This window comes from Exophiala dermatitidis, assembly GCF_000230625.1.
Source record: "Exophiala dermatitidis NIH/UT8656 unplaced genomic scaffold supercont1.4, whole genome shotgun sequence".
NCBI lineage: Eukaryota > Fungi > Ascomycota > Eurotiomycetes > Chaetothyriales > Herpotrichiellaceae > Exophiala > Exophiala dermatitidis.
In genome coordinates this window covers 900910-922901 of record NW_008751649.1, presented here as the reverse complement: position 1 = coordinate 922901, position 21992 = coordinate 900910, and the positions used below count along the sequence as shown (strand labels likewise).

General features: G+C 51.8%; 9 protein-coding genes across 11 annotated transcripts; 6 read left to right on the top strand and 3 right to left on the bottom strand.

Moving 5' to 3' along the window:
• Window positions 1-506: 506 nt before the first annotated feature.
• Window positions 507-1097, bottom strand: HMPREF1120_04656 (uncharacterized protein; the record flags this gene model as incomplete). The annotated part of the gene is made up of 1 exon (XM_009158793.1): window positions 507-1097. The coding sequence occupies one exon, from the start codon at window positions 1095-1097 to the stop codon at window positions 507-509; it is 591 nt and encodes a 196-aa protein (XP_009157041.1).
• Window positions 1098-1293: 196 nt separating this feature from the next.
• HMPREF1120_04655 (uncharacterized protein) lies at window positions 1294-1958 on the bottom strand (the record flags this gene model as incomplete). Its single annotated transcript, XM_009158792.1, has 3 exons — window positions 1294-1528; window positions 1603-1715; window positions 1815-1958. The coding sequence occupies 3 exons, from the start codon at window positions 1956-1958 to the stop codon at window positions 1294-1296; spliced, it is 492 nt and encodes a 163-aa protein (XP_009157040.1).
• A 1260-nt stretch (window positions 1959-3218) lies between these two features.
• On the top strand, window positions 3219-4456 carry HMPREF1120_04654 (replication factor C subunit 4; the record flags this gene model as incomplete). The annotated part of the gene is made up of 4 exons (XM_009158791.1): window positions 3219-3310; window positions 3369-3689; window positions 3752-4174; window positions 4234-4456. 4 exons carry the CDS (start codon window positions 3219-3221, stop codon window positions 4454-4456), a joined length of 1059 nt encoding a protein of 352 aa, XP_009157039.1.
• HMPREF1120_04652 (uncharacterized protein) lies at window positions 4262-8699 on the bottom strand. Its single transcript, XM_009158789.1, has 4 exons — window positions 7527-8699; window positions 6320-7482; window positions 4916-6135; window positions 4262-4840 (listed from the first exon to the last, which is right to left on the bottom strand). Exon 3 carries the CDS (start codon window positions 5808-5810, stop codon window positions 5505-5507), a length of 306 nt encoding a protein of 101 aa, XP_009157037.1. The 5' UTR covers window positions 5811-6135; window positions 6320-7482; window positions 7527-8699; the 3' UTR covers window positions 4262-4840; window positions 4916-5504.
• Window positions 6525-7600, top strand: HMPREF1120_04653 (uncharacterized protein; the record flags this gene model as incomplete). The annotated part of the gene is made up of 3 exons (XM_009158790.1): window positions 6525-6682; window positions 6750-7037; window positions 7135-7600. 3 exons carry the CDS (start codon window positions 6525-6527, stop codon window positions 7598-7600), a joined length of 912 nt encoding a protein of 303 aa, XP_009157038.1.
• Window positions 8700-9682: 983 nt separating the features above from the next.
• Window positions 9683-10643, top strand: HMPREF1120_04651 (uncharacterized protein; the record flags this gene model as incomplete). The annotated part of the gene is made up of 3 exons (XM_009158788.1): window positions 9683-9763; window positions 9819-9960; window positions 10021-10643. The coding sequence occupies 3 exons, from the start codon at window positions 9683-9685 to the stop codon at window positions 10641-10643; spliced, it is 846 nt and encodes a 281-aa protein (XP_009157036.1).
• Window positions 10644-14625: 3982 nt separating this feature from the next.
• On the top strand, window positions 14626-15540 carry HMPREF1120_04650 (uncharacterized protein; the record flags this gene model as incomplete). Its single annotated transcript, XM_009158787.1, has 1 exon — window positions 14626-15540. The coding sequence occupies one exon, from the start codon at window positions 14626-14628 to the stop codon at window positions 15538-15540; it is 915 nt and encodes a 304-aa protein (XP_009157035.1).
• An 879-nt stretch (window positions 15541-16419) lies between these two features.
• HMPREF1120_04649 lies at window positions 16420-18383 on the top strand. Of its 3 annotated transcripts, none has more exons than XM_009158785.1 (2): window positions 16420-16522; window positions 16633-18383. In XM_009158785.1, exon 2 carries the CDS (start codon window positions 16971-16973, stop codon window positions 17913-17915), a length of 945 nt encoding a protein of 314 aa, XP_009157033.1. In that variant the 5' UTR covers window positions 16420-16522; window positions 16633-16970; the 3' UTR covers window positions 17916-18383. The 3 variants fall into 3 exon arrangements, with proteins under 3 accessions (XP_009157033.1, XP_009157034.1, XP_009157032.1); XM_009158786.1 differs by having other exon boundaries at window positions 16587-18383; XM_009158784.1 differs by having other exon boundaries at window positions 16420-16568.
• An 884-nt stretch (window positions 18384-19267) lies between these two features.
• HMPREF1120_04648 (uncharacterized protein) lies at window positions 19268-21695 on the top strand. The gene has a single exon (XM_009158783.1). It carries the CDS (start codon window positions 20938-20940, stop codon window positions 21271-21273), a length of 336 nt encoding a protein of 111 aa, XP_009157031.1. The 5' UTR covers window positions 19268-20937; the 3' UTR covers window positions 21274-21695.
• Window positions 21696-21992: the final 297 nt, after the last annotated feature.

Sequence of the window (21992 nt, the reverse complement as noted above, 5' to 3'; positions counted from 1 at the left end):
ATAGGGGTGAAGAAGGATATGAAATTTCTTTTGCCCGTATCAGACTACTAGTAACCTTGGTGAGAGGGTTTTCCTGAGTTCAAAGACTGGGCTTCCACGGCCTTTATATACATAATCCATACATACGTGCATCCATACGCACACATATACACATACAACGACTGATGCCGACTTGCTGCACGCACTGAAAAGCGGCCGCAGTCGTGTTTGGACCGAAACCCGCTCCGCTCCGCTCCGCGCAACTCGGTCCGCAATGCGGAACTCAAACCTCGAATACGAGTAGTTGCCTCTAGGTATTTTGCATTTCCGACCACGGTGCTGGTGCCTGTGCTAGGTCCCGTTCTTTGCATGGAGGGAACGGGCGTTGGGCTATGTCCGCGGATATAAGAATCCTATAGTAACGCCTGTCCTCAAAAGCAGCGTTTGGCTTTCAGAAGACACTACTAGTATAGAAGGTTATAGATGCTTGTAAACGGATCGGATGTAAACTACTGTCTACCTACCTACTACAAGTAGGTAGGAGGCCCCGCTTGGCTATCCAGACCCATATCTGCGGGAAGGAAGAAGAGATCGTCCAAGTTGAAGTCGGAGCCAAGGGAGAGGTTCTCTGGCATATCGAAGTCATCCGGGTCAAAGTCCGCGGACATGGAGCTGCCGTTTCCTGCAGTCTGGGTGTCGACCCCTTGAGCAGCTGCCCGCTCTTGCATAGTTGTATAGGAAGTCTCCAGGCTCTCTTTGGCAGCCTGAGCCAACTGCTGCATGGCTCGGACCGAAGAACTCTCACCTGCCACTTCAGTCTGCCGCATAGCCATACTCAACTTCATATGGAGTTTGACGTTGGTCTCGCCCAGCCGAATCCGCTCGGTCGACTGCCGCAGCGACTCCCTTAACGCGTCCATCAACATCTTTCGATATCCAGAAGGCTCCTGCCAGGTCGAGCGATAGTCCATCACCGGCTCTTGCGCTTCGACTTCCATGAGCAACTCCGACGCCACGGCCAGCGATGCGTGGATCATGCGGTTCTTGAAAATCCCAGCCCCAAGGAGCACGAGATGCGCACACTCGGCGTCCTTTGGGACCGGGGAGAGGATGGCCATGGCGGCGTCGAGGCTCATCTTCCGGGAGAAATAATAAATCGGATTAGTCCGGGCTCGGCCAGCAAGGGGACGATGAAGCTGAAGAATAAAGCGCCTGAGAAGGAGGTCTGCAAGGTTGCTGTGGAAGGAGGCGGCGTCAGAGCTGTTATTTCGGAGGATGTGGGCACTGTAGCCGACAGGGCGGAGGCTATCCCGTTCATGGGACGGGCGACTTCCAGCCTCGGGCGGAGTGATTGGAACGAGAAGCGCTGGAGGGATGAGTCGGTTGTCGTTGTTGCGGGATGCTCATGGAGTATCCTTGTTTGCTCATCAAGTCCACGTCATTGACGTTGGACGGAGCCTCGGTGTCAGAGTCATCTACCCCTATGGTAGGTGGAACTCCAGCGTCTAGGGCCGCTTGCACATCCAGCTCTAAGATGGTGGCCCAGAGTCTTCGGCGGATCTCGCCCTCACGGAGACATTATGATCAGTTATGGTAATATATGCTGTCAGGGTCAAAACTTACAAAACACTCATTCTCTTGAAATGTTTTGGATCACGGTGTAGGCCCATTTGCATGGCTGTCCGAAGGAGTGTCCCCAGCGATAACCAGACGATATCTCCCCCAACGGCCAGAGCCTGTCGAGCCAGGATCAGCAGACAATGCAACTGTAGACTATCAATGCTGAGCCGATCCTTTTCCACAGGCCCGGAAAGCCATGCCTAGGCTTCGTATACCCATTGACGCGCCGATGAGTAGATAACTGTTGCATTAGTGCTATCTTGGTGGATACTGATCCCGAGGGCTGTGACAAGCTGGATCTTGAGTCGAAGGATAGTTTCAGCTTCTGTAGGATCCCTCCAATAGCTTATTTGCTCCATAAAGAAGGATGGAATGTGTAGTATGCGGAACACAGGCTCGAAACGAGTAACGTACAAGAGTACCATTTGATCGGAAAACTGTCACCTAGTGACTGTCTTGCGATCGATGAATACGCTTGTGGAAATGAGGAGCTTCTCTTTTATCGAGAAAACTTGATCTTTTCAGAACAGAGTTTGCATTTTTGAAGGAGCGAACCAATCTCCCACTTCAGCCGTGTGAGGCCTTCATTGCCCGTGACATTGCCTATTTCAGGATTCAGGACAGCCGCAGTCTTTTGGAGCTGTTGGATGTAAGCCAAGATTGTCGAGGTATAGGTGGACTGCCGTGTGCACGGCGTACTTCAAAAGTAAAATTTGTCCAGTGACTCCGGCCGAATAATCTAGACTTGTTTAAGGAAATTCCTCCGTCGCGTGGACCAGTTGCAGTATTGTCAAGGTTGGCGTTCATTGTTGCTCCGAGGTCGGACGACCTCGCAATACCACGGGAAGGTTGGACAGTGCACTGTGCGTCTGGTGCATGCTCAGTAAGATCAGATGCATTCGAGGCTGGACTTGGTTCCATCGCAGAAACAGGAGCCCGAGGCAGGGTGGTAAAAGGCACATGTACATGTAGTTTGGCGGGACGTCCCCGGACAACTTGGCCAGCTTGAGCTGGTCCGTCACCGCAATGACATTGCTTCTTGGACAGAGCACAATGGCCGCACGGTTGAACTCGATCACATTTCACTTTCCTTCGTCTGCATTCCTGGCAGGAGGGAGCGGGCCGACGCCGTTTCCTTGGATTTAGGCGACATCGTCATCCACAGGGGAAGGAACCATGGATCCCGAATGACAGGGTAGTACTAAGTGTCAGTACCAGGTATATCACGAAATACTTGTGCCCAAGGCAGGCCACAAGTGACTGAACATTTTACATGCCAGGAGACTCGGAGGTCCAAAGTCGACTGTTCAGAAACTGAAGTGGTTCAGTTGCAGTCAGTATCGGGTTCAAGTTATGGGCCTACGGAGGTGGAATCGTTATCTCCGGCAGCGGATCATCCGAGTCCGAGTCCAAGTTTTAGGTGTGTTTCGCTCCCTGTTCACGTGAGTTTGGCGTCAGCGACATCGCCAAGGAAGCCACTCTACGCGTGAAGTGGAATCACAGACGCGCCTGCGCTTTCAGAGGCACTGGCACTGGATCCAGACATCTACAACTTGAACTAAGGTAGAAAGTGCTGTTTTGAAGCGTGATCCTGCCACCATAACCACATCCTATTCACAATGTCGGGACAGCCAGAATCTTCGTCATCTGCAGCCCGCAAGGCTCTCAATGCTGGAGCAAATGGCGCAACACCCGATTATGAATTACCATGGTACTGGCTAATCCGAAAGGCCGTACAGGTGAAAACAGAGCCGCTAACAGGCCTATAGGGTGGAAAAGTATCGACCAGTCTACCTTGATGACATCGTGGGAAACTCGGAAACGATCGAGCGACTCAAGATCATAGCAAAAGATGGAAATATGCCGCATGTTATCATTTCTGGCATGCCCGGAATCGGCAAAACCACGTCTATCCTATGTCTGGCACGGACTCTTCTCGGTGATGCATACAAAGAGGCGGTTCTGGAGCTGAATGCAAGTGACGAACGAGGGATTGATGTGGTGCGAAATCGTATCAAGGGTTTTGCGCAGAAGAAGGTGACACTACCTCCGGGACGACACAAGATAGTGATCCTAGACGAAGCGGACAGGTAGGAGGCACAGCTTTGGACATGAGGCGACTACGCAAAGACTAACTTGAGGGCCTATTCAGCATGACCTCTGGTGCTCAACAGGCCTTGAGAAGAACGATGGAAATATATTCGAATACGACTCGTTTCGCCTTTGCTTGCAATCAGTCCAACAAGATCATCGAGCCGCTCCAGTCGAGATGCGCAATCCTCCGATATTCCAGGCTGACGGACGCGCAAGTGGTGCAACGACTGCTGCAGATTATTGAAGCGGAAAAGGTGCAATACTCCGAGGATGGATTGGCGGCATTGGTGTTTAGTGCCGAGGGAGACATGCGACAGGCCATCAACAACCTGCAAAGTACTTGGGCAGGCTTTGGATTCGTCAGTGGTGACAACGTATTCCGTGTTGTGGACAGTCCGCACCCAGTCAAGGTGCAAGCCATGATCAAAGCATGCTGGGAAGGGAAGATTGACAGCGCAGTCGACACGTTGAAGGAATTATGGTAAGTTGTGTTCTCCAGTTGTTACAATGGTCACTAATATGCATGTGCCCCTGCTCAAGGGATCTGGGCTACTCCTCTCACGACATCATAAGCACCATGTTCCGGGTAACCAAGACGATTCCTACGCTGTCGGAACACTCGAAGCTGGAGTTCATTAAGGAGATTGGCTTCACGCACATGCGTATCCTTGAGGGCGTGCAGTCATTTTTGCAACTTAGCGGCTGTTTAGCAAAACTATGCAGGATCAACATGAAGCCGGAGCTGTTCGAAGCTCCAGCATGAAAAGAGCCGGGGAGTATCATTGGCATGATCAACTGGACAGCCATCAACCGGTGTCTGGGATCGTACGAATACCAAAGTCCTCAATGGTGAAGCCCGACCTCTCCAAAGTCCATCTCGCTTCCAGACCGAGCATCCTCCTATGTGACCTAAATCATTACTAAGCCTGTCTGACCTGTGGCCGTGCGATCATGAGCTTGGCGTGGTGAGGCCTGAAGATTTGCGGTGAACGAGCAACATTGCAACCGAGAGCCTGTGCAGGAACCATAACGTGGCCCCTGGTTCCCAAATTTGCGCGCCTGAAATACTACATCCCGACGGTGCCCATTTCCTGGCTTCCAGCTCGGTTATTATCGTTGCTACGAGTGTCCTTGGGGCCTAAGCCGCCTGGAGAATGTGTCACCCTGAGTTCGGACAAGTGGGTGGCAAAGGACGGACCTGGTGGGGAGGGGATTCACTCACCCTATGTTTACTGTTGCCCAAATGCAATTAGCAGATAGCCACATGCGATGCCTCTCGGATACTTCATGGTTTCAGATCAGGGTCAAACATGGTTGGCAGCCAGAAGAATGCAGTGGCCTACAAGATGCCTCCTCTCCATGCATCCTTAGTCACGGCTTCGAGTGTTGATATATTTGGGAGTGGTCCTATAGGACCATAAGTCCACGATTAGACGTGGTAAATTTCGGTTATGCATGCAGTGGTGGAAGTTGAACAACATGTGCTGTGCCCCAAATTGGTGGACTGATGATGACCCAGCTTGCCGGGGTTCAGATCCGGGATGAAGAGTTTATGGGTTTATGTGGTTTTTCTTCTTCTGCCATCTGATGCGGGAGGGAATGCTCAGTCTTTTGTTGAACTTGGGCGTCCCTCTCCCTCTGGACGCACAGAGCGACAAGATCCGCAATCTGCTCAGCAAGTCCCAAATCCGCGGCATCATAAGCGGGTTCCTTGTCCAGTATATTCAGCGACCCAACCGTCACTCCGTTTTTTTCGCACAGGGATGTTCAAAACTGAACCTAACCCGGCACCCCATAGAAATTCCCAATCCTCAAATACGGCCTTTAGATCTTCCTTGTTGCAGCCTCGCCAAGTTATGCCTTCGACTATGACTTGATGAATGCAGTTCTGGCGCTGAGCTGGTACTGGTACTTGGTTCTGGCCTGTGGTCGGTTGTCGTCGCCCCAAAGGATGTAAGTCTGGCCTTGTGCTGTAAGACCTCACCGCCCCTTTTGGTGTTGGGAAAGTATATCAGAATTGTAAAGAGCTTGAAGCCGAATGAGTTTCTCAGGGTCGGTTCCAGTCCAGAGACGCATTCATCGGCGCGATTTCCGAGGCTAAAACCAACTGTCACCATCGACCTCTCAATTCAAAAATTCTGGATGACCAGGTGAGCTCAATATACTCTCTCCTTGTCACACACACACACACACCAGAGCTCATGTTGATACCATGTCAGGTAGGTATCTCATGCCCTAGACACTTCCAAGCATCTAGATGACCCGGCAGCCCGCGAGGATGCCAAAGCCAAAGCACCGCCTCTGGAGGAAGCCGAGTATCTGGCTGACACCTTCTTTCGATATTATTTCGACGAGCGAAGAGTTCGCGACATAGTTGCAAGACTCTATCACGAAGAAGCACTTGCGACTCGCCTTGGATACTCGGAGATCTGTCTACTCTTGCTTGTTTTCGCGCTTGTTAGCTCTTTTGCGCACCTTGATCGGCAAATATCGACACCAGGAGTGCCTGGCCTACAAGGCTGCAATGGCTTTGATGCCAGCAGTAGTGGCTCAAGGTGCTTTGGAAAGTGTCCAATGCTGTCTTTTGACAGCCTTGTATGCTCTTCCGACCCAAATTTCCACTCACCATTATACATATCTTGGCCTTGCCTTGCGAATTGCCATCGGACTCTCCCTCCATCGCAACGCGAGAAATAGTGATGTTGCACCACAGGATCGTGAGATCAGGACGAGAGTTTTCTGGACCACGTATTGTATCGAGCGGTGAGTCCTTCTTTTCCCAAGTCCTCATAGATGATTGACGACGGGCACCCAGTTGGATATCGGGCATGATGGCTCAGCCCATAATGCTCCAGACGGATGAGATCACTGCTCCTCTTCCACAACGGAGGGCCGACTTGGATGAGAGTAATCCACGCAAGATAGATCGACTGGTGGCATTCACCAAGTTGACATTGATCAAGGACCAATTCCTTAGCACCACTGGCAGGTATGCACATGGATAGGAGTGCCAGATGCCAATCTCATTTGCGACTGGATGCTAATAGGCCATACAGCTCGGTGAAACCAGACTCGGAAGGATATGATCATACATGCTCGCTCCTGGGGTCATGGAAACAGGCTCTTCCGGTTCATTTGCCACTCCTGTCTGATGAGAAATCGCTACGGTCAAATGCCCACCTAGACTTGATGTACAACATGATATGGGTTCGTCTCGGTCGATCGGCTTTACTCTCCCTGGCTCGAATTCAATTGCAGTCGTCCCGCGCCACCCACGAAGCTACTGCTAACGTCAACGCGGATCCTGCGGATCCTACCACGGAACGGGTTATTTTTTTCCAAGTGTCTGGACGCGGCTACCAGGATTCTCGACATCATCGCTCTTCTACATAGTCGGAATCGCCTTGCCAAGTTTTCATTCACTGACCTTAATGCGTGCAGTTCTGCAATCATCATCCTTCTCCTTGGAGGACTTGTCTATCCTTGGAAGCCGAATACATCTCCAGGGTCCTCGACAATTAGCAAGGGCATCGAAGCATTGCGCTTTCTGGTTACCGGCACCAGGCTCGCTAGGGATGCTTTATCTCTCGTTGAGCGCTTTCACATCACTGTTCGCAAACACACTTCTCGTGCAGCACGCAAAGTTGAACATGGAGAAGCCACAACGTCAATTCCGGCGGCGCAATCTGCCCAAAGGCTCACGGAACAATATGCCTCGTCTAGTAGCATACTGAGTTGTGAAGATGAAGCCCGCTACACTCCTTCGGATTTCGCGAGCCTCGACCCAACCTGGTTCAGTGAGTTTGAGCCGTCGCTACTCGAATACGACGTACCGGATCTTAGACTTTTCGGATCTGATGGCTTCCACGTTGCGCCGGAGACTGACGACTCAGCCTGGAGCTGGTAACTCCCCAGAGAGTGGAATTTACTGTCCCTCTATGCTCTGTCCGTTCAGAAAATTTCCAGCCGAGAGCTTCTTGACGCGCGTGCCATACTTGATGGAGGAAAAGTTCATGTTTGAGCACAAGCAGATGAGAAAGGATTCACGCCTGAGATGAAGAGGGAAGACGACATAGGAAACGCGATGATCTAGGTGTGAGGCAGAAGAGGATTTCTACCGGCCCGGTACTTTATACCAGGTACCAGGCCACGCGTCCACGGCGAGGACGAGTGCTGGTCGGTCAGCAGGCGGCGGGATGTTCAACCCTCTGGCCACCCGCGAGATGGGATTTCATGAATGGAATGCGCGGCCACAGCAGTACAGCGCCATTGATTGATTGCCTGTGGCTTGGCAGTATCTGCCCAGCCTTATAGGCCCGGAGGCTTGGGTTTAAGGGCTTTTGGGCGAGCATCCACCTGGCGCCGACCCCGAGCAAGAGGTGGCCTTTTCAAGCCCTAGGGGCAATTTAGGCGCCTCAGGCCTACACTATCGCTGCCCTTTTAGCCCCGGGCTGGCGCTCGGAAGTCGGAGCCCAGCCACCGACAAACCGACCTGAGGCCTAAGAGTCCACAGTCACGGTCCTCACCAACGTCCTGACTGGGGATCTCCGACAGTGCTGCCCTTCTGCCACTGCATGGGTCTGCGCGTCATTCAACCCTGAGCCGGGTGACGACAGCTATTCCTCCGAAGTGAATATGGTAGGACTGCCGATAATATCATCATCATCATCATCATCGACGGCTACGCTCAAAGTTGTGGTTGCGCATGTCACCGATAGAGGATGTACCACTGGCAGGTACAGTATTCATGCGAGAAGGAAGATGGGCCACGCGTCGCGAACAGGCGGGCCTGGCAGGACACCGAAGCCGTGTAAGACAAACATGAAGGCTGACTGGGCACCTAGACAGCACATCGAATTTGCTCGCTTAATACCTGGGTAGTCCTTGCAGTGCTAGTTTAGGACCAGTACACTTCCCACGACGTCGGCCACAGATGTTTGAAGTCACAACTCGCTTTCTTTTCGCCTGGCCCAGTTTTTGCAGACTGCAGGCTTTGACACTAGAATGGGGGGCTACCTTTGATGTAGACTGTTTTAGTCCTTCACATAGTGTAGCCTCGTAGTAGAACAGCATTTCTGGGTTGAGGCTGAGGTTCAGGCTTTCCCCAGATTCCGCAAATAGCTGCGAATCAGGGGGGGTTCACGGGTCACCTGGTTCTTTTTAAAGCCCGAAGGACATCGCCTAAGGGGGTTCTAGGGGTCCATGATTGGCGGGTCCCTTAGCCTGTCGGACTGTCAGATCAAGGGCTCCAGGGCGTCAGGCCAACCACCACAAGCCTCAACAGCCCCAGATCCGGCCCTGGAGCATCACCACTGGCGGTCGGAATAGTGGATGCTGTGATTGCAGGACATGACATGATACGAGCAGCAGGAGTGTGGTACATACCCGTTACTGGCATTGGCTTCTCCCAGCCTCAGTTTCGGCCTACTGGTACTACGGTGGTACTGTACTGCCCAGACGACTATCCCTCTTCTCGCTTTCTGCATTCTTTTAATTTATTGCCATTTGACTGGCAGAAACATTGCTCAGCATGCAGTGGTGTATGACGCGTCGTCTCTCCGACACTCCGTCCCTCCACCACGACTCACCTCGAGGATCTGAGTATCAGACACTGCAATATACGGATTCCCAAGCCAGCCCTCCCAGCCCACCCGCAAGGCTGTGCCATTAACCTTCGCGCCGTGGCCGGGACAAGATTCTGCTAGGATTGGAAGTGATGGCTCACTGCACTTGTGGCGCGCCTGATCCCTGGCACCTGCAGTGGACCATGGATGCAGTGCCAGTGGCTCCTATATCTTGAAGTGTATCCCTCTCTGTTGGCTCATGCTCTCTTCTCTACACCCAGCATCCTGCCCACACAGACCTAACTCTATCTGTATCTGCTCGACCTTGAATCCATCAGCCTGAGGTACGCTTGAGTGAAGCGACTCGTATACAATATCCACATCATCACCCACAGCCTGGACGGGCCATCCATACGCCTTTCAGTATGAAGTCCTCCACCCCATCTCTGCCACTGGCAGCACTTCTCTTCGCTACCTCCTCGTTGGCATGGCTGCCGTCTTGTACAGTATGTCCGAGCGGAACATTGCGTCGACTGTGACCAAGCGCTGACTATCGTCTAGTGGTCTGATTGCATGGGAAGCTGGGATGGCTCTTCTTGCAGCTCCAGCAACGGCTGGAATTGCCTGTGCTCCAATCAAACCGCCATCTCTCAACTGAATACTTGTGTTGCGACTTCGTGCACCAACTCCACCGACCAAGAAGGTAAGAGGGACAAGCCGTCGCGGAGGAGGAGGGAGAATACAATGCTAACATAGTCGTTAGCCATCTATGGCGCTGTCGCTCAGCTTTGTGCCAATGCTGGTGTGACCGTCACCAATTCCCAACAAGCCACTTTCAGCGCTACTTCCGGAGGTTCCGCGTGGCCGTCTCAGATCACCGCCGGCCCCGGCTGGGGTCCTGGTGGTAACTGGAACTCTGGTCAATGGTCGAGCTGGGTCTCTGCTTGCTCGACTGGTTTGCCTTCTGCTCCCTCCGGCTGGGGTGGCAATGGCGCATGGGGTGGTCCCGGCATGTGGGGAGGTCATGGTGGCCGTGGTGGTGGCCCCGGTGGTCCTGGAGGATGGGGTCCATGGGGAACCAAGGCCAGCGGTGTCAATTGCGATTCATGGACTACATGGACTGCTGGCTGGGGCCCCTTCTCTACCTGGACAGGTACTTGGTCTGGCTGCAGTACAACAACCGCCTCACCCTCTCCTGCCACAGTCACAACCACTGTCACGACTGGTGGATCGACCCAGGTCATCACCGGCACTACGTTTGGCATTCAAGCCGTGCAAGCTGCCTCGACCAGCAAAAGCTCCGACAATGCCGCTCCTTCGCTGCGAGGCGTAGGGGCTTGCGGAGCTCTCGTTGCGGCCATCTTTGCGACGATGCTTGCGTTGTAAATGGTTCTTGGGATTGGGAAGCATGATGTGCATCTAATGTTGTAATTCCCAGCATTGGCTTGGAGCACCTGTCCGGTTCGGATCAGAATTGGGTTACGAGGACGATGACTACCAGTATCATTGTATGAGCGCTGTATTGGAATGCATATGATGAAATTGTGCCGCTCCAGTACCTGCTTAAGTGTGAAAGCAGTGATTTACTTGCTTCCGGAGGGAGTTTCTGGCATCATCGTGGAATCGTCAAAACGATGAGAAGTACGAGTAGTGGCTTGATATGAACAGCCTCACTAAGGCGTCAGAACTAGTATCACTGCACTGGCAGCTTTGACAAGAAATTCACATACAACGTAGGTTGACTACCAGGTGTTTGTCACTACCTAGGTAAGAGGGTGAAGCAGTACACTGGCAACCTGCAGGAACCGATCATTGCAGTGATGGCGAATCGCATTACACAAAGTAAATATTGCTGCCTGTGGTCACCTGCCCACAACTTTGATCCTCACTGCCTGTGCATGCCGTGCCTTGGACTCACGAACACTCAATTCTTATACCTAGTGATAACTGCAGTACTATGCTGCGATCCGACCACAATTACACCTCCTCCGCCTGAATTGCCTTTCTCTTGGCCGTCCATACCTAGAGATTCAATTTTATTATTCTATTCCATTCCATTATTACCTACCTAACATCCGAGTCTTCACCGTCCTAATAAACATGAACATGGCCCGCCTCAGGCTCCACGAATCCACCTCCACATCCAAATCCACCTTTTCCATCATCCCCATACTATTATTCGGGTTGATATGGTTCCACCTTGTTGGTCTGACGTGTGCTCAGGATGATGTCGGCCAGTGTGCTGTACGTACGGTCCACGGGCGGGATAACCATACCTTGATACCTTAACCTTACCTTACCTTCTGTGTCTCTTGCCCATGTTTCGACTTGGATGTACTGTATGCTGACTGAAGGACTTTATGTTTGGCGATGCTATAGCTCAACTGTATTTCCAATGTGACGGGGACAGAGTGCAATCAAAGGTAGGTAAGGAAGGACACTGAATCCCGTTGTTGTTTAATTTGCCCACGGCAGACAATACCGTATGAACAAGATGCAGTGAGACTAATTGACTCGGACGATTCCACAGCCAATGGTCATGCCTGTGTGCCGACAACAACTGGATCGAGAGGACGAATAACTGTACGATTGCGGCGTGTAATGTCACAGAACAGGAAAGTGAGTCCACACACACATCATGATACTGTACACGACTTCGCCGGAGATGTTGGATCCTGACAACTTTTTGGTTTTCTTCTTCTAGATACTTTCTCGGCCATTGCGCAGATTTGTGCGATTGTCGGCACTCCCGTCACCATCGGGCCGGAAGCTACTGTGCCCGTCTCGAGTTCGGACGCCCTGTTCAGCACCGTGGCGATAGTGCCGCCTACGCAGTCGAGTTTGCCTCCTGTGATCACGTCGACGACTCAGAGCTCGACCTCCGGAAACACACAGCCGTCGTCGTCGACCAGTAGTCAGGTCACAACCACTGGCAGTGGCAGCCTAACAAGTTCAAGTTCGGCCGGTACAACAGGTACTTCGGAGCGTTCCGCGAGTCCTCAAGGTTCAAGTTCAAGTTCAACTTCGAGCACTGCTAGTAGCGCAGCTGTGTCAACTGCCTCTTCAAGCTCGGCCGCTTCACGACGGTCCGGATCAGGATCACCGCGACGAGGAACGCTCACGTCGACCCTGGTGTTGTGTTTGGCGATTGTCGGGGGTGTTGTGTTGCTGTTGATGGACAATGTTTAGCGACCAGGCAACAATAATCACCACTACTATGTATTCTCAACCGGCGCCGAGCCGGAAGTGCTGGCTGGAAAACAGTACCCTATCCTGTTCTAGAAGCGAGATCAACACTTGGTAACGGTCCGGTCCATCACACATACTTGTATATGGAGGAGTCGAGAGAAATGGAGTCATGCAGTGAAGAGCCGATCCACCCCCGAGGCAGCCAATGACCACAGTAACGAGTCATAGTTGAGGCACACAAACCGCCTAATTGGGAGGCCTAGGGATTTCTAGCCTTGTCCTTCAGCATAGCCTATCAGTGGAGCCGTCGCAACAGTCGGGTCGATACCTAGGTAATATCCCAAAATTCGCATAGTTCAAGTTACGCTGTCTCGTCCCTCGGTGGGTGCCTTCGCCTTCGTGACCCATGAGGATCCCCTAAACGGCTGGCTGCACATCCAACGACTAGCAGTCATCGAAAATGAAGAATATTGTGATTCAAACTGGCCTTGCTTTGATCAAAATCACAATCCGAAGATCGTTTCCCCTTTTCTCTGGAAGTGATGCCCAACTTGACCGGACTGCGGGAAACGGATCGACTGACTGGCGCTAAAAGCGATATAGGCTGTCCGGGGGCCCGCCTCGAACAGAATTGCCGGGATTACTAGTGACTACCTAGGTACCGTAGGCGAACTCGTCTCGGTAGAAATTGGGGGAGGAAATTTCTGGTGGATGTAGGCTCGAACGGTTTAGGTTACACCCTAGAAAAAGAGTGCCCAAAAGGGACGGACGTCACCAAGTGATTTGCGCAGGGAACTGTAGTTGTTGGAATGGTGCCGAGTGGCTCAGACGGACAGGAAGCCCACGGCCCAGGGGAACAAGGGACAGGTTCCGGTCGGTGATGGATGGTAGGACGAGGAAAGGCGAAGAGAGGTACTAATAGTCACTCACGGCCGGCCGGATGGTACTGTACTACAGGAAAGAATGTGAGATTTTGACCCAACAGTAGTAGTCGAGAACTTGACAGTGACTTTGAATGAGCGTCCATCCAGTGGCAGTGGCAGTCTAGTGCTGCCGTCGCCAGCCTCTGCGCTGAGGTTCGTTTCAGATTTGTGGCCAGTCGCACGATGCTGCCAGCAAGATTGTCGACCGAGACACGAGACAATCGGTTCGGTGCAGCGGAAACAAATCAGTTCTGTTTATTTTGCGGTCAAGATTCCGTTTGTCGGTCGACGCAGAATAACGTGTGGAAAAGAAGAGTGCCAGTGGGCGACGAACAAGAACACGGAGTGAATCGCCCGGCGCAGGTGCAAGGTAAAGCGCAACTTGAACTGCAGAATTCGACGCGGTTCAGGCTCCCAATCCGAGTTTCCAGCTCATTAATCTCGCCCTCAATTTCCTCCTTACACGACTCAGAGGGCGACTCACGCCCACTCCAACTTCCCGTCCGACTTCAACCTCCAATATTCTTTCCACCACGGAGTCTTCATCCTTTTCTCGTGGCCATCTTTCACCGCGGGCGCTTGAAAAACAACCAGTCAGAAACCTGAATGCAAATGTACAGTTCAAGGCGGCCGATGCACCATATCTCCCGAGTTCTCCTCCGCCAGTAGCGTCTCGAGCTGCTGTCCCAGACCAAGACCCGTCGACGTTGTTGACGTTGCCTTCAGCCGACAACCGCAACCGCCCGCCTGTCACTGACAGCTCGCGTTTTCCTGCCACAGCCAACCTGACGCCGTCACATCATTCGTCGCCGCCGCCGCCGGTGGTCCAGAGGAGATCTTTCCTGGAAGCCTTGCTGACCCGTCAGAATAAGGTCTTTCCGCGCGACGATCGCACCGCAACCTCACGAGTCCTAAACCCCATCAATTACGTGCCTCGACCAACTCCCGTTCGGGTCCAGCCCACTGGCACTGGCACTGGCACTGGCACTGGCACCGGCACTGGCACCGGCACATCTCGACATCAACGCAAGGTTTCGCCTGATGCCATCACAGGCGAAGTCCATACGCTGTTGACCATCCCCGAGCAACGTCGTTCGCGGCAGCATTCTCCCACCGACCCGACCGTCGAACACAGTCCCGGACTGACCCCGCAAGAAGGAAGAGATCCTTCCAGCATTGGACTTCCTGCCAATCAGTATCGTGGGTCTGTCATTGTCCCCGAAGCTGAAGCTTCTGGTGCTGTCAGTGCCATACAGATGGTCGATTCGCAGAAACAAGATCCAGAGTCCAATGGCGTGAAAGAGCCGGATAAAGCGCATATTTCAAGACATATTGCTCCACGACAATCAGAGTCGCAACAGCAAGGTCCGACGGTCCTGGGGCAGAGCTACGGCATCAGTCCGCTCGATCAACCTTTACAACCTCCGCGCCGAGTCACCTCTCGTTTCTCGCTTCGGCGCGCACAGTCAACTGCCTCGATACATTCTACTGCGTACGGTCGGACAAACTCTGAAACTGCTGCGCGAGTGCCGGTGGGCTCACAGGAAGACGTTGGCCAACAATATACAGATGGCGGCGATGGCAGCGTCGGGGAAGAACTTGCATGGGGGCCATCACATCCATGCTTCCCACATTTGAATCCACATGTTCCTGTCAACTCGCCAGAATACTCTGCTACTCGCATTATCCGAATACGAAGAGATTGGATGGTCGTGGGTGATCTAGCCCCGACGTTTTCCAATATCTATCCTGAAATTCTTGATCCTTTGATGCCGGAACAAGAGTTTCGCTATGTGGTCGAGCACATCAATCAAACTCTAATTGATGCGTACGACCCTTTTTCGGCGTGGAACTGGTTTGATGGATTGATGGGTTTGCTGACGGGCTGGTTCTGGGAAGATTTTCGGCCTATGGGCATCAAGGGTCAACTGAGGGCTCTCGAGCAATGGCTGGAGGATTGGAACCATACTGTCGGAGCGAAAGTTGGAGTGAAGATTATCCCCCTTCGTCGGACTGGCTATATGAATCTTGATATTCAGATTCCTGATCCGCAGGTTAGAGTGGTCGGTGAGGATGATGAGTCTCAGCGGCCTACACCCTCACCACCGGCGGACATGGCGAATGGCAATGGAACCCAAACCTTGGCCCATGGCGGTATCGACCAAGCCTGAGACGGCTTGTGCTTGTTGAACTTTTTTGTTCGATGAATGACCTTTGGATTTTCATTTATCTGGATCGTCTGACGGGACAAAGTTTGCCTTTGTGCGCATGAATTGTACTGGGCCTGTGGATGTGAGCGTTTCAGCATGGCGCGGCGTTGATTGAATGAAAAGTCTGGACTTGAAGACCTTTCCTTCCCAAATACTGCAGTGGTCGCGAGAGGGCCTCCCGTTGGGCAGTTTGTACTAGCTACGGTGTTCTTTTGGTCCATTTTCTACCAGTACGACGTTGAGCATCAGTAGCAGTTGTTGGATGAGAGCAGGAGAATGGGATGGCACGTAAACGGGACGGCAGGAGACTGCCATATTCAACTTGAACCTGCATATCAAGGTACAGCTCGATTCGTCCTTGAAACCAAGGTGGTATACGGTGACAGTCCTTACCATGCTCGGTTCTAACAATGTCGCATGCTTGTTCCCTATCGGCCGCTGGTGCGTTAGGTACCTTGTACTATATGGCCATGATTTGCTGCACGCGGACGTCTCCGACCTAGGATGAAATCGAGTGGAGAGCCTTGAGGTTCGATGCTGGCGGATATATCTACGCTGCGACATTGCCTGGTCGTGTCTAGTAGTACATAGTAGTATGGCTTAGGAGCCTACCTAGGTACCTAGGGGTGGGTACTTGCACTGCCTACACCTACCTAGGTATATACTGTACACAGTACATAATCTTTCAGGTGCAGTTAAACTTGAAGTGGCCTTTGTGGTGTTTGAATTGGTGTTTTGTTTTGTTCCATTGCATTCGGCGGAGAAAAGCCGGAGAGCACGACGCCGACGTCATGGGTTTCGTCGAGTACCTAACCACTTTAATACCACTTTATCAACATCCACTGCTGCCCCATGCAAAGCAATTTAATAACAGTAAAGCACAACATTAACATTCGATTGTTTTATTTTGAAAGACCCGAATCGCTACAAGGTGAACCATAAGGTAGGTAACAAACTACCAAAAGTTGAAGGGTGCATCAGTAATCCCTGTACGTATTCACGTGCAGATATAATAACCTCAAAAACTTTTCCGACTGAAGCCGTGTTGTCTAGAGTCAAAAGATATCCGACGCGATCAACGGATCGGATTGGGGTTTTACATACAACATAAGGTACCTACGAATTGACGACGCGGTTCCGCAGCGAGGACCCGGAATTCCACCGGCACCGCAGGTTGAGTTTTACGAATTGAGGATTGGATTCACGGCAACATCTCGAACCTGAAGCATACGAAACCGAACCCTGAACCCAACCCATCGGTACCGGTACCTTTTTTATAACCTACCTAGGTACAGTACTTTGCTCCGCACGGTACCTGTTATAACCAACCTACTTGGCTTTTACAATCAACCTACGTGGCGAGCCAACCTACTCCGCTTCGCTCTATAGGGATGAAGTTCGTCCTCACCGGCACATCAGGCCACCTCGGCTCCCGCGTGCTCGACTCAATCCTCCGACTGAACCTCATCCCGCCTTCCGACTTAATCATCTCATCTAGCCATCCGGACGCTGTACCCGCTGCGGCACGCGAGGCAGGCATCGAAATCCGCAAGGGGGACTTCACTTCGCCAGAGTCGCTTGCCTCGTCGTTCCGGGGCGCGGATGTCTTGTTCCTGGTTTCTTTCCCTTCACCTAGCGTGGAGAGATGGCTGCATCATAAAGCCGCCATCGACGCCGCTGTAGCTGCTGGTGTCAAGACTGTGGTTTATACGAGTCTGATGTTCGGCGGCAAAACTGGGATGGAAAGTACGGCGGGAGTGCAGATGGCGCATATCAAGACGGTGGAGTATTTGCGGGAAAAGCAGAAAGAGCTGAAAGAGGAGAAATTGCAGTATGTGATTGTCAGAGAGGGGATTTATGCTGAAAGTTGGTGGTTGTATGCTGGGTATCAGCCGAGGAAGTTTAAAAAAGCAGAATCCGGTGACCCAATTCGTTTCGTTATTCCCAACGACGGTCCCGTCGCTTGGGTGTCGTGGGACGACCTCGGCGAAGCAACGGCCAGAATTTTGGCCAACTACAACAAATATATCGGACAAACCCTCAACTTGACGGGACCCCGGACGACGACGTTGTCGGAGATCGCGAAGCTCGTGGAGAAATATACGGGCAGACAGGTCAAGGTCGAGATTGTTGGGAGAGAAAAGGCCGAACACTACCACAAGTTTGAGAAGAAGAGTTTGCCTGAAGATCAGTTCTGGGCCATTGAGAGCTGGGCGGGGTGGCATGATGCCATTGCCAGGGGAGAGGCGGCCACGATTGATCCGTTGATTTCAGAGATCTTGGGAAGACAGCAGAGAGGGATTGAGGAGCTGGGTGAGGCGTTGTTTGTGGAGTGATGGATGGTGAAGAACCATCAACGGTGGATATATGTGGAAGAAGGAGCGAGGTTAGTATTTGTGCAAGGCTCAGGGCTCGCACCGTCCTGGCTTTGACGCCATAATTCTGTAATGCTTCAAGCCGATGGGGTCTTTGAAATTGTGTTTAGGACCCTGACTGGTGAGGCGTCAATGTAGGAGTTGCCTACTAGTAGGAAATACATTATTGGAAAGAAAGGCAGGACCTGGCGCTGCTTCCAACGCGGTCTTACACCAACATGGATCAGAACTTGAAGGATGCGAGGAAGAAGAAACAACGCGATCGTCAAGAGATATGATCGAGAATATCATTTGGCAAGGCTGTGATGATATGTGACTTCTCAGATCCCGAATGATCAGACGCGGAGTACTAGTCGAGCGCGCCCTCGTAGAGATCTAGAACGCAGGTCAGACGCTCACATCGCGTCCTAGACATAAAATAGCACTGCTCACACTATATATACCACTGTATAAATAGCACTAGGACCTGTAATACGGCGACTGATGGTACCTAGGTATATAAAATTGCGGTACTCCTGAGTGAATGTCAACGTGAAGTCAAACGCAGGGAGACTTCGGCGAACGTGTACTGTCGATTGGACGAGGCTGGACTTGTCGTATAACAGGCCCAATGCAGCACAGTGTGACTGTCTGCCCAATGCCACGCCAGCTGAACACTTCAACTTGCAAATCCTACAGGCAGACGGGCAGCCTAGTTTGTTTCCAGTTAAGTTAGCAGACACGAACAAACTGTCAAAACAAACTCTGTGCGCTTGATGCTAGAGCACTACTTCTCGGATAACTAGGCTATTACTGTCATTCGGATCATCAAAGCCACCAGAATCCGCTGCACAAGGTGAAACATTCGATGCGCGAGAAGCCGTCATCCGTGGTGGCTGACGACGACAGGCGGAGACGGTGTGGACAAGGTGGACTGATCGGGTCGTGGGAGCCATGGCGGACTGCCATTGTCTGGATAGCTGCCGTGGTCATTGGCTGGGTTCCTCGGCAAGGGGACAAGTCGGCCGCCCATGTGCTCCAGCTTAACTACTAGTAACTGCGGCATGGAGCAAGGCGGAATCTCGATCAACAAGTCGAACCTTTCGATACCGGCGGACGAACAGGAAATAAGCGAGTCTACAGTAGTGGATTGTGGCATTACTGGTACTAGTAGTCTTGTGCTGCGGAAGGATGCCATCAATTTCAGTTGGCAGAGGCGCAGTCAGATTTTAACGTGCTGCAGGCGCACACAAGGTTTGATCAATCATCACACAATTATGCTTTTATGTTTTATGTCGATTGATGGATTACTCTGTGCAACTCTCTTCCATTCGCTTATGGACGCGATCGAGAAAATCATCAGAGAGGCATTTTTCCATCTACTAGTGTTGTACACCTACCAGGTATAGTCCTACCACACTTTCTTGATCCGACCGAACGGACCAGGCACCGTGGACGTGTTAGTGGCAGTGGTCGCAGTAGCGGCAGGTCCCGTGCTGGAAAGGGATTGGATTGTCGCCAAACCGGCCTAATCGCTTTCTTAAATACGCGTACTACTCCCAGTGTAATGCTGAGGTGATGCACCACCCGTTCCAGACTAACTGTTTCCCGGCTAGCTGGAAAAGTTAGTTGCAGAGGCGCAATGCTGATTGATGGGGTCGTTTATCCCAGCACTGCAGGTGTGCCAGCAGCCAGCCTGAGCCGTCACTGTATCTCTTTATTCTTCCCACTCCCCCATTGACTCTGTTTTTTCCCGCTCCAGCCGACCTTCAACAGCATCAGCATCAGCAGCAACGACAACAACATACACCATACCATCAGTTTCTGGCCAGTCGTTCATCATCGAGTCTACGTCGTTCGCTCGTTCGTCCCTGTTCCATCTAGTATCACTCGTTGTCATCCAACTATAGTCAATCAGTCGGCCGTCCTGTCTGACTCGGCCTCTGCTGGTTTGATCCGGTCATTCCGCGCACGACTTGAACCACCATCAACCGCCGTCGTTCACCTTCATCACCATGGGTCTCTCCAAAGGTGTTGTCATCATCATCAGTATTCTGCTTGCGGGCTTGGCCGTCGCAGCCGCTGCGGCTCTGTACCAAGTGACCAACCGCGACAAATCCCAGAAGGGATATGGTCCCAGCGAACCCTCACATGAGCAAGATCTGTATATGCGACAAGTACGCGCGAGAAATCTTGCAAATCTCGGGGTTTCGCCTGTGTGACCCGCCCGTTCGTTATATTTGCGACCGGCGTGTTTAAAGTCTTGATGTCGCGTCAAAAACCCGGCTCGAAACTCATTGGACTCGGGCTGCTGAGACTCGACGAACTCACATCCAAGCTTATCCATCCTCATTGTTCCCATCGGCTGTCTCTGATCCATGAAACGATCTCCACGATCCCCTCTCTCGGAGTATGGTGTCTCACATAGCAGCGAGCCTTGCATCAAATCTCGATGAGAAGAAGCAAAAAAGATAAAAGTCCTATCTGCCGCAGCCGAGAAAAGACGGATATATTATACATAACAACTGCCCGCGCGCGCCCAGGATTCAGCATCGGCATAACGCGCCTGAAGATGGTCACTGTATCTTCAGGATCTGAGCGAACCCTTTTATCTGCTGGCCTGCACAGAGACGCCAGAGTCTCAGGCTCCCAATCTCAGGGACCGCCTAATATCCCATACGAGCTAGGCGTTGCTTGGCAATCGAGTTGGAGAAGTCCATGGGTTCTACTGGGAAACACACCTTCCTCCATCTGATAACCCAGTCCGAACACAATCCGCGCAAAGTGCATGGGGTCCACCCACAACACTTTCACAGTGACGCGGTCCATGCAGTCAAGAAGACGAATGAATTTTATGAATGTCCCCATTTGGGGCCGCAACGTGCAACGTTCATACGAACTTTGATGCACCAATAGCCACGACAAAAGCCACACTTTGGCACACCATCAGCAATGCTGACTTTGGAGTCACCTGGGCCTCGGCTGGATTTTGGGCCTCCTTTTGATGTTGCGATGGAGACTATCTATACTGGAGACGCTTTACAACTTGACTATCCTGTTCAAGCATTTCGACTCGCTTTCTGATGTCACACTCCCACGAAAAGAAGCTGAAGATCACGAGCAGGGTCCGTTGTATACCTATTGCATATGGCTGTTCCTCCAGCACACTGTGCTTGCCATCCAATCTACAAGGGAAGCAGCGAGCTCTTCCGCATGCAACCACCTTTCGTTGGCGCCGATGAGTCCCAAGTCAAACATCAGACATGTTTTTAATGCGTCGCGCCCTCGTTGGGACTCTTGTGTTTCTGAGAGGGGGCGTGGCCATCTCACAAGGTTCTGAAGGGCACTCGGAGGTACAATAGCATGGCCACTAACATATTCTTCAATGGTATCATTATCATCCCTACCAATAGCATACCATTCACGAGGACGAGCGAGAGGAGGTGATCGAGAGCCAAGCGCACGAAAGAGAATGGGAGATCAATGCTCATGGGGGTCGGGCGGAGTTACATATGGTATATACGAGGTTTTGACTGATGAGTTTCTTTCTGTTTGACTGGGAAATGGAGAATGGACAATACTGTACTATACAGATATCTACAGGGGTTTAATGTAACGAGAAACAAGTGACTACGAATGGGATTGAGATTGGGTATAATGTAAAGTACATTTAGATGAATATCTCATTTCCTCACATTTCAAATCCTCTAATTGTGGAACCCGAGTCGAACCAAACCAAAGTCATCCAACCAAGTAAACCCATGATGCAAGAAATGTCTGTGTCGGAAGCATTTCGAAGGATAGTGGTTGTGGTTGATGGTGATACACACTAGAGACGACCTGACTCAGTCGGCAGGATTGATGAGAACACTGTCATTCAAGTTGTGGCAAGATGATTGTTTGCGATCATCGGTACTGGTATAAATAAAAGGTTTTATGAGTTGGGTTTGGTTTGGTTTGCGTGCGAGGCACTGCATTGTGCAATGCGATGCAATTCCACTGTTCTGTCCTGTTCTGCGATGCGACGCCCATGTGATGTGATGTGATGTGATGCTCTTC